This window comes from Dendrobium catenatum, unplaced genomic scaffold (assembly GCF_001605985.2).
Source record: "Dendrobium catenatum unplaced genomic scaffold, ASM160598v2 original_scaffold_10062, whole genome shotgun sequence".
NCBI lineage: Eukaryota > Viridiplantae > Streptophyta > Magnoliopsida > Asparagales > Orchidaceae > Dendrobium > Dendrobium catenatum.
Genome location: NW_021328522.1, coordinates 1 through 12,193, shown reverse-complemented (window position 1 = coordinate 12,193; position 12,193 = coordinate 1). Strand labels below are relative to the sequence as shown.

Sequence of the window (12,193 nt, the reverse complement as noted above, 5' to 3'; positions counted from 1 at the left end):
TCTTTGAGCAAGAATTTGAATTAAAATAATAATGCAACAATTGAGTAAATCTAAATAATCTAATGAAAAATTTGAACTAAAAAAACCAACAACGACCAATTAAAATTTTACACAGCAATTTAAATAGTAGCAAGGGTTTAGTGTAATTGAAGTGCACTAATGATGAAAATCAAAAAGTACTTTTATTTGAAGAAGATATTCAACAAATATAGATGAAATAATATACTAAACTATTCAATGAAGATTGTGAGAATACGATTGACTTAAGTGACCTTAACATTCTAAATGAAAATAAAGATTTTTGTTTTTATCGGCGTATTAGTAAAACCGAAGTTAGAGAGACTTTAAAGAACATGATGTTGGACCTGATGATATTCCAATAGATATATGGAGTGCATAGGAGATGAAGGAATTTCTTGGCTTACTAAACATTTTAATATTATTTTGAAGACTAAAAAATTGGCAGATGAGTGAAGAATGAGTGTGTTGATTCATATCTTTAAGAATAAATGTGATGTACAAGATAGTGTGAATTATAGAGGAATTAAGTTAATGTGTCATGCTTTAAAAATTTGGAAGAGAGTTATGGAGCATAGGATACGACATGAGACTAATGTTTCTCAAAATCAATTCGGACTCATGTGTCGGGTAGGTCTTCCATGGAAGCTATACATTTACTGAGAGGTTTGATGGAGAAACATAGAGACAATAAGGAGGATCTTCATTTAATATTTTATTGATTTAGAGAAAGCATATGATAAAGTTCCAAGAGAAGTGGTATGAAAAGTTCTAGAAAAAAAAAGAGTTAATAATGCTTATATTCATGTCATCAGGGCTATGTATGCAGGTGTTGTTATTTGTGTTCAAACAAAAGGTGGTTTGACCAAGTATTTTCCTATTTCTGTTGGATTACATAAAAAATTAAACTTAAGCCCATATCTTTTGCTTTATTCATGGATGTTCTCACTAAACATTTGCAAGAGGTTGTACCCTAGTATATGCTTTTTACTGATGATATTCTTCTTGTTAAAAAGACTAGAGAGGGAGTTGAAGGTAAACTTGTATTATAGATGTTAACTTTAAAATCTAAGGTTTTTATTTGAGTAGTTCTAAAACTGAATATATGGTGTGTAATTTTAATAGTAATAGATCTAGTGGAGGATTTGTGACTTTGGGCGATCAAGTCATTAATAAAAGTACACGCTTTAGATATCTTGGGCTTATTGTTCAGAATGATGAAACAGATGAGGATATTATTAGCAAAATTAAAGTTGGATGATTGAAGTGGAGGAATGCATCAGGCTTGTTGTGTGATAGAAAAGTCCCCATCAAACATAAGGGAAAATTTTGCTTTATGGTGCAAAATGTTGGCCATTAAAAGAAAAGCATAATATTAAGTTAAGTGTTGCAGAGATGAGGATGCTCGGGTGGATGAGTGACATTACTCTTAGAGACAGGATACGAAATGAGCATATACGTGAAAAAGTTGGAGTAGCTCTAGTGGAAGAAAAGATTAGAGGGAGTCGCCTTATAGATGGTTTGGTCACATAAAATGGCGGCCTTCCGATGACACGTTTAGAAAAGTAAATGCATTAGATTTGGCTTACGTTAAGAAAGGTAGAGGTAGACCTAAAAAAATATGGTTAGAAAATATTAGAAATGACCTTCCCTTTTTAGATTTAAATAAGAATTTGACTCTTAACATAACACAATGGAGAAAAATGATTCATGTAGCCAACCTAGTAGTGGGATAAAGGCTTGATGTTGTTGTTGTTGTACATCAATTTAAATAGTAATAATAGTAATGAATTTGACAAAATTAAAAAGAGATGGCTTCTTTCAGAATTAATTAGTCATACTAGTGCCGTACTTGAAGGAATCTCAAATTCAACAAGCATACAAGATTGAGAACAAGACTCTAAAATTTGCATTCAAAAACTGCTATAATTACATTCCTAAGATGTTGATATTTATAAGCATTTAATTTCCTTGTAAATTGCCTTCCATTAGTTCAATTTAACTACGAATTTAAAAAAGAATATCATCATAAATATTGAATTCAATCCTACACAGCAATCAAAATCCAACAGCATAAGAGGAAGTAAACAAAGGAACAACCACAAGAAAGGCACAGAAACCGCATGTGGAGTCACAAAAGGAGCCACAACAACTAACACCCATACAAGTTAGCTTAAATTTACTACAAGACAGCAAATCCACATATTGCAAAATTGGGTGAAGCTACAAGAATTTTGTCATAGAAATATGATATAGGAACCAAACTAAAGCATCACAAAGCTAAAATAACCAATAAGATAAACATATCCAACAAAAAAACCAAGGAGTTACAAAATGAATGTAATGCACAAAAAAATACAAACAATTTTGGATTTTGTTACTAAAGATTGCTTACTTGACAAACTACCAGCAGAATATTGAACACAGCCATTTAATAAGCTAAACCAAATGAGAAGTCTCTTAGATTAGAACACTAAAAATTAAAAAGAATACATATCGTTTAGATATGCAAATTATTACAAGCATGTCTCAAAGAAATTGTAATTAAAAATTACAAAATAAAATAAATTACCAAACAAATGAAACTAATCAACTTCGATAGATAATTTATTCGCTCGATGATTTTGATAAGTATACAATCATAGGTGCTCAGACATAAGCAAGTACTAGAAGATTTGAATCTTTGATACAGCAATAAAAAATGAGAATTGGAAAGACAAAAACTATATCATTTCTTAGCCATGCAAACACAACTAAAAAAGGAGAAAAGAACGGGAAAAATGTAAGAAATAATACAAAATACTCATTCAATAAAGATGATCACAAATGCAATACAAAAAGAAAAATTCAGCTATCCTTGAGGTGGCATTCATTTATTTCATAGTCCTGTAGGATAGTCCTGTCAGATAACTTGTTAATTTTTTCAATCCTTATTATCTGATTATTACCAACAATATATGTGGATTGGAAAATTCCAGCTAGTTATACAAGACATATAATAATAATCAAGGTTGTCAACATGCAAAGTGAAACATGATGCTAAAAAAATCAGATTTTTTGCTTTGAACAAAATTTGTACTCAAGCTTATCAAAGCACAAACACTAGATACTGTCATCCTATTTTGCAAGCACGATAACAATCAAAATTATGAAATGATCTATAGCATTTTAAGTCAAATATTGATAAAGAAAATTATTAACTAGTAATAAAAAAATCATGCGTGCGTTGTGATAAACAACCAACAAAACCTGTTGTTAAACCATTTTTCTTCATTTATTAGAAGAGGAGTGAAGCGCATACATCATGTACTCTACAACATGATGAAGAATCATGCGCTTCATTGATTCGATTTATTTTATGGCATAAGCCCGCAGCTTGTACAGCCATGACCACTTTTGCACTGCACATCATTGACAAATTGAATTTCTTTCTATGAAGCACAGACACAAATACGACTTCTTTTGAAAATATAGGACACGGGTACGATGCTGACACGGCATTACAATTTTTATAGTGTATGAAAATTAATGTAACATCATATTAGAAATAACAAACAATAATAAATTAATGTCATGATAACTTGTCTAACTTATAATTTAAAATATTTAGTATAAAATGTTTATTACAACCCTATGGTGCACCGATACACCTATTTATGAAGGTGTGCTATATCGGATACGTGTAGGACACGGATACGCGCCTGATACGGCACCTATATGTGTCGGATACGACAAAGCCGTATCGAATTAAATACTATTTAATTTCAAAAGGACACGCATATCGGATAAGCGTGTCGTATTAAAAAACGAAAAAATTCCAAAAAAAAATGATGCTCGTATTTACTTCGTGACAACGAGTGTTTCTCATTTTCGAACCAGCAAGACAAGGCATCAGGGCTTCTTTCTTTCTACGACCGCGAGCGTGTATCTAGGTTTCTTCTTCTTCATTTCATCGAAGCAGGATAGGAGAGTCAGCTGACACCGAGCAGCCGAGACGAGGGCGTATGCAAGACAAGGCGAGGCGATGCGCGAGAGGAGGGCGTATATGAGACGAGCGTTCGTTTACGCGAGATGAGGCCAAGCGATTGCAAGCTTCATTTCCATCGTCGATTACGTGAGATGAGGCCACACGAAGGTTCGAATATATAGTGTTTTAAACAACATATGGCTTTGATAATTTTTATATCTCTAACCATCTTTATTCTTGTAGCATAATTTAAAATTTTACCAATTTGAGTATGAAGTTATCACTTATTGCACATGGAAGTTAAGCTGACTATTTTAAGATTTGTTTTTTCTATCCTGTTTTGGTGTTTGATACCTAGAGCATAACAAATGAATGAATATTTTTGTTAATTTACTTGAGCAAAATTAATTTTTTTCTCTCAATTTTATCATCATGATTTCATGCCCTAACTTGTAAACTTCTAATGATGTTGCTTTCATTTTTTTGTCATTTCAAATATCATGTTTTAATTGCTTTCTTAATTTTTACATATGATTTATAAATTATAATGTTGTGCCCACGCTGTACCCATATCCTGTATTTTTAAGAATTGACATGTCCCGTATTCGTATCGTATCCGTGTCACCGTATCTGTATCGATGCACTATAGGTAAGTCTACAAAAAAATAAGCAAAAAACCATTTAGTATAACATCAAACTTCAATTACTCCATAAGGGAATAATAAAATTAGCGTCAGAGTTTTGTCTTTGGCCTTCAATATCATCATCATTGAATATTATTGCTTCCAACTCTAGTTCATCAAGAGAGATTTATAATCTCCGATATTCCCATATCATCAAGGGACTCGAACCCATCTCCAGCAACATCCCACATCTTTTATCACCTACAATGTAAAGTGGAATCTTTCCTGATAGAAGACGAAGATTTGTATACACAAATTAAATTTTTAACCCATTATGGAGTAATTTTGTTCATATTCATTGATTAAATGAAAGAGTATGTGCTCTAATTTTTCTCATAACAAGAGGAAGATGAAACTTGATCGAGAAATTTAATTGTTATTGTTTGAAGTAGCGATGTTGAACCTCCATGAATCAACCACCACATCTTTAGATTCATGCTCCATCTATCAACCAATGATTCTTGATTATCAAAATCCTCTAATTATCCAAAGAACTTTGCAAGTTCCATATTAATACTTCTTCTCTTCTCATTTGGAAAAAAACGGCTCAAACATATCTTTTTCACATTTGAAACTTTTAAATCTTTTTGTGGCGAGACACGTAAAGGGTTTTCTTGAAGCCATTATTTATTTAAATATCTTCAAAGAATACAAATAAATTATAATTAGAGAATTTAGTAGCTAACAAATTAAAAACTAATTTAAAAGATATATTTAATTTTATTTCAGATTTAATGAGTGCGTCAAACAATGAAGAGGTGTGTTACTTTTGCCAACCTATTCTCAAGAATAGTATAGATAATCTCCAAAAACTTGAGTCTTCATTATTTGTCTTTCTTTCAAGTATGTATATAATTTCTTTCACTTTAACTAACATGGAGTCACACATCTCATAAATCAAATGTAGGCATGATTTATATAGGTCAATCTCTCTCAACATATCATAAATTGGATCACTAAAAGCTAAAATATAATCGATATCATCCAACCATAAATCATCTAAGATATTTTCTTTTACATATATGATATATTGCCTTCCGAACATCATCTTCTCAATAACAAGACCACTTCTCACTAATCACCATGGATTGAAGATAATTTCTTATTTGTTTGAATTCACAAAATAATTATTATAGAGGTTAAACGAGATTTAGTAATTGCTAATATTCTCAAATATGATAAATAATTAAACATGATGGACAATCTCATTGAGTGGTCCATAATGAAATTTTTTATTAGAACAACGTCACCTGAACCATTATTATCCAATGACATTTAGTATAGATGATTTCATTAGCCTCTAAATTTTTTGCTGCACAAATATTTTTTAGAGCAAGATTTAAAGTGTTCACAACACATGGAGTCCAGAAGATATGAAGATATATTTTTTGCACCAATAATCCTGCATCTTTACATACTGATGCATTATCAGTGATAACATGCACAATATTTGATGGCTCAATGATCAATATAACCTCTTTTATCGAATTATAAATAAAATATTTATCATTGTATTGCCCTTTACAATTCACAGCATTGATGAACATTGGGTAATTCTCGGTAAAAACCATAAAATTAATGAGTGATCTTCTTTAAGGATCAGTCTAACCATCACACACCAAACTGACACCCTTTTCTTTCCACACTCCTTTTGTAGGTTCAAGTAATGTCTCAATATTTGATCTACTTCTCTAATATTTTTGTTGTTATTGCATGCAAAAGTAAATGCATTCTTATAATAATGATTCTTTGCAAGGTTGAAAGGAAATCCAACTAAAAATATCTATGTAATTTCACCATCAAGTTGCTCTCGCATCTGCATATTAAGAGACTTCTCTAAAGAACTGCTAGCAACTCCTTTTCTTTTCTTAGATTCACATCCTTCACTCCTAAATGAACCAATATTATCAGCTCTAATAGAGGAGCAAGCTGTGAGAGATGAACGATGAGTAGAGGGCAAATATATCTCTTTAAGAAGTGGCCTTTGATCATTAATTCAACTTCATCAACATGTCGGTTCAATTCTATCAATTGTAAAGTAGTAATCTTTGGACAAAATTTGATTCAATGGCCACCAATTTTCAGTAGATGTGCTTTCACCGTATAATACAATCCTTTGTAGGTGACACCAAATTAATTGCAATTGAATAACGCTTTTTTTCCACCTTCAAAAGTTTTTCATAACTTTGTAACATGATTCCATAAGGGCTTATTGGCTTCAACAGAAGGTTCTGTTGAACCTTCGACACTTCCAATTCCAACACCACTGGAGCTTATTTTGCTTTTAAAAAAACTGATGGAATGGAAGAAAAAAGTCTTAGCATTATCCAACCATATGCAAATAAATATACACTTTTGCACAGACTAAAACTCAATACCTAATCTAACCTATTCCAACTTCTTTATCTTGCATAAATTATAGGTTTCATGTAAATACCCCTTAAAATATCATGAATTCTCATTCCCTATTATGAATTGTTTTTATTCCATTACAATTAAGTGAATAACAACAACATGCATCCTTTTTTTTCTCAAAAAAATTCTTTTCATCATGCAATACCTAATTGTCTGAATAATTCATTAAACTTTTTTCAATTATAATAACTGTCTAATTGACTGCAAAAATTTTACAATTAGGTTAAATTGCAGAAAAAAATGGAGGTTAAATTATTGGGAATTCATGGTAGAAGGGCTAACATGCCAAATGCCAAACTATGAAGGATTAGGTCCACTGTCCACAAGCTGCCGATGACTAACATGATATAAAGCCTTATCTCTCACAAGGGTCGGAACCCGTCAAAGTTTAATGCCCTCGGTGGATGCAAAAATGGCGAAGACGAAAAAATTAAATGCTTGCATGGAAATGAAAAGAATGACGAGAGAGCGAAAGGCGGACATATCAAGCTTCAAATTGAGCATTTCACTGCTCGGTTGGACTCACTTTGTCACAGAAAAGACGAAGAGCCGAATAAATGTAATGTATCGGGCTTCACTCTCTCCGCTCGAACGGCTTGCCTAGTCGCATAAATGAAGGAGACCAGAGCATCGCCAAGTCGTGTAAACGAAGAAGACAAGAGAGACGGCTAGTCACGTACACAGAGAAGACAAGGAGAAAACACCTAGACCACATATGAGTGAATACGGGTCACGGGATATACGACAGGCGTTTTATTTGATTAGGGACAGTGGCGAATTCAGAAATTTTATTTTGGGGGGGGGGCTAAATTAAAATAGTTCAGTTTGTCGTCTCATTTGGAAGGTTAGAATATATTAAAATAGTTTCGTTTGTCGTCTCGTTACCGGAGCAAGGAGGAGCTATTAGAGCTTAGCAGACAAACATCTGTCACGGACAGTCTCGATTTGGGGGCAACAGAAAAGCAAAAATGAAAAAAAAACCGTGCTCGATTCACAAGTCGCGAGAGAGGCGCAAAGGAGAAAACGAATCATTGATGTTTTTCATGTGTTCAGAAAAAGATGTTGGCGACTTCTCTGGATTAATAAATAACTTAAAAAAAAATACTAAAATTAGAGCAAGTTTTCTCGTTGGCGAACCGGTTGCTTTGTTAATATTTTACCCCTCTCTTTCAATATTTTACCCCTCTCTCTTTCAATATTTTACCCCATTAGTCTTTCTCTCTCCATAGCTGAAGCATTGCATGGCCCGAGTAGAAGGTGGATTGAAAACTTGAAATGGAAAAATCCTATAATAAATAAAGTAAAGGCTAACAAGGGCTTGTACCATAATGGATGCTTAAGCATGGAAGCGGAGAGAGGAGCTGAATATACAAAGTATGGATTTGGTTGGGTGCACTGTCAGGAGAAATTTTTTAAGTGGGGGGGGGGGGGGCCCGGGGGGGGGGGGGGGCACGAGCACCCCTTCCCCCCCCCCATGATACGGGGAATTTTAAATGTTAAAATTTTGCAATGACACGCATGTCCATTTTAATTTAAATATTATTTTAATCCGACAAGGATCTACCGTATCCGACACAAGTCCCAGCCATGTCAAGCACATGTCCATATTCGACATTGTATTCCCCCTTATAAAAGAGTATCAGTGCACCATAGATTTCTTTGTACTTTCAATAACACAAAATAACCAGCTAGAACGAAGTAACATTTAAATGCCAATTGGAAATAATCTAAACAATGGAGGGATGCCACAAGAGCATGTGAGGTTAGAATGTGTGGATAATAGTTAGGGCTTATGACATGTAGGTAAGGGAAAAAAATAAGTAAAATTGGTATCACAAGTAAGTTCATGATACAACAACAACAAGCCTTGATCACACCATGTGGGGTCGACTATATGAATCCTTTTTTCCATTGTGTCCAGTTAAGAGTCAAATTCTCATCTAAATTTGACAAAAATGACATTTCTAATATTTTCTCACCAAGTCTTGTTAGGTCCACACATCCACATGAGAATCCTCATCTCTGCAACACTTAGCTTAATATTATGCTTCTCTTTTAATGGCCAACATTCTGCACCATAAAGCATTGTAGGTCTCACCACCATCTTATAGAATTTTCCCAAAAGTTAGAGAGGGACTTTTCTATCACACAAGAAGCCTAATGCATTCCTCCACTTCAACTATCCAACTTTAATTCTACTAAAATATCCACTTATATTTTACCATCACTTTGAACAATATACCCAAGATATCTAAAACTATACTCTATTAATGGCTTGATCACCCAAAGTCACAATCCCCTACTAGATCTATTATTACTAAAATTACACTCCATATATTCAGTTTGAGATATACTCAACAACAACAACAAGAACAACAAGTCTTTGTCCCACTACGTGAGGTTGGCTACATGAATCCTTTTTCGCCATTGTTTCTGGTTAAAAATCGAATTTTCATTTAAATCTAATAAAGAAAGATTATTACTAATATTTTATAACCAAGTCTTCTTAAGTCTACCTCTACCTTTCTTAAAATAAATCAAATCTAATACCTCAACTCAGTTTGAGATATACTCAAACGATAAAAATTTAAATTTAAAATTGGATATATATGTATGTGTGTGTGTGTGTGTGTATATATATTACTCAAAAGACTAAAATAAATGAAATAAGTAAAAGGCCTCAGATGAACTCCTCCTTACTGCATGCTAAATTAATTTTGTTTTTCATATAAGATAATTTTAATGATAATTAATGTTTGCTAAAAAAGTTAAACGCTGAGAAAATAGAATAAGATAAAGGGTTTAAAATAATACCAAGATGTGATAGGTTTTGGATTTATTATATAGAGGAATAGCAAAGAAATGATGATTAACTTCTAAAATAAAGGTTTAGAGTTCAAATGAAGGAATGTCTCAAAGAGTACAATGCATAAGGAGAATATTATGGAGACTTAGAGGAATTGTATAAAACTATAATTAAGCTACATTATGTGGTTTAGTATCAAACACTAAAGCAATCACTGATAGCCAACTTGAGAATGATAGAAATGATAATGTTAAGATGGATGTATTTTTAAACTAGGATTAATATATTGAGAAACGATCATATTAGAGAGAGCAAAGCAATATCAATTAAATAGACTTTGGTTTGTGCATGTATAATGAAGGGTGGATAACACACCAACAACAACAACAATAACATCAAGCCTTTATCATACTACGTTAAGTGGGCTACGTGAATCCTTTTTTTCTCAATTGTGCCATGTTAAGAGTCAAATTCTATTTAAATTTAATAAAAAAAAAAAAGAAAAGTAAGAGTCAAATTCTCATTTAAATTTAAATTTAATAACTTTGTTTAAATGTTTTTAAAAATATCAAAATCAGATATAAACTCAAACAAGTCAAAAAGAAAAAGGGTGATAGCATACTAATAGTTTTTATGTCAAGCTTTTAAATCATGCATTATGATAAGTTAGTATTTATTTGTCTTCTTATGCTAGTTTAGTCTTCATGGTTGTCAGCACTCCTATATGAAGGGTGCAGCACTCATATATGCAGGGTGCCATGTAGAAGGGGAGGCATATTACGAACTATAAATAAAAAGTATTACTCATCTTTCTCCTCAAGCGGTAAACACTATTTCCTACTCTTATAGATAGCCCCTTCTTGTTGGGTCAGGTATCCTTTTTCCTCCTTCATTCTCTCTTTCTATACTTTTAAGGAGTCCTCTCTATTTTGCTCACCTCTCTTTGATTATGTTGTCCGAATTTCTATTAAATCAGAAATAAGGATTTTGACTGTAAACAATTCAAACATAAAACACATCCGGTAAGTATTGGATGAGGATTTTGTTCAAATTGGTTACTCAAGAAATGACAAGGTATCAAGATTAGAAGATTTTATCACTCTGCAAAAGTTCAATTTATTTCATCTTAACAATTATATATCATACTCACCAGTCAACTTTCTAACTTAAAAACTTCTAATGAAGTTAACTGCTAATCATGCCATCCTTAATCTCTTAAAAATGGATGTCATTTTTTAAATCCCTTTCTCTGGTGACAAGTAATGCTCATCAGGGATTCAGTTGTGTAGCACAATAAACGAAGTTTGAAAATAAGATTACAGGTAATGGATGGATAAATAAACGCAGCTCAAGCAGAAAACAGAAGCAATAATGGTACTTAACCAGCATACCTAATTTTGTCTTTCATGGTAAATTAAATTCAATATTTTGTCTTTCCTGGTAAATTAATCTATGATAAGTGCTTAAAAAAATTCAATATTACACGTAATCACAAACAATATTAGAAGGCAAAACAGGCACTTTCTCTTCAATTTCATATTAGATTATAAAAAATGTAATTTTAAAATGATTTTAGCAAGAAGCCTTTATAGAGCTTGCAACTTCCCTCCCAAAAAAAATAAAACCATAACAAAGGACAGGAAAGGGATGACATAAAATCCATATTAAAATTAGAAAAAAAAAGATACTAACTGCCAGTGGAGGTAAACATGAGAAAAGCATGATAGTGCATGCTAGGGCAGCTACAATTCTAACATCATTAAATAGCATTGAAGCTATTTCATATTATCTTTATTCAGAAGACAAAAGCACCTCAAAAAAACATTTAAAGCAAAAACACAAACTTAGATCTTTTGCTCAAGTAGATAATAGTGTAAATTTCATTAGGATAACGAAAAGAGAGAGAGAAGGGGGCAAAAAAAACCAACCTGTGAAGAACTGAGGAAACTTGACGGGTAATATGACAGCTTCCTGCAATGCCTGTTTAGCACTTTCGAGGCCAGCAACATCATTCCACTTAATGTTCGGTTTTTCCCTTATGATTGCAGAAGTAAGCCCAGACCTGAGCTTAGCCTGCTCAGGATCCTCCCCTCCATCATCTCCCTCCTTAGGCTTTGTCTTGGCTTTCGTGGCCACCGCCGCGTCCCCGTTGGAAGCCAGACCAGAGCCCCCCTCATCCAGGACGGCGCGGATCTCCTCAGCGCGGCGGAGATACTCAGTGAACTTCTGGGTGATCGCCTCCTTAATCTTAGGGTTCTTCTCGTACTTGAGGTGCGTCTTGAAGTACTCGAGGGCATTCATGTA

General features: G+C 33.1%; 1 protein-coding gene across 1 annotated transcript; it reads right to left on the bottom strand.

The window, feature by feature from the left end:
• Nucleotides 1–11,734: 11,734 nt before the first annotated feature.
• On the bottom strand, nt 11,735–12,190 carry LOC110096700 (protein SUPPRESSOR OF K(+) TRANSPORT GROWTH DEFECT 1). Its single transcript, XM_020822758.2, has one exon. The coding sequence runs from the start codon at nt 12,188–12,190 to the stop codon at nt 11,747–11,749; it is 444 nt and encodes a 147-aa protein (XP_020678417.2). The 3' UTR covers nt 11,735–11,746.
• Nucleotides 12,191–12,193: the final 3 nt, after the last annotated feature.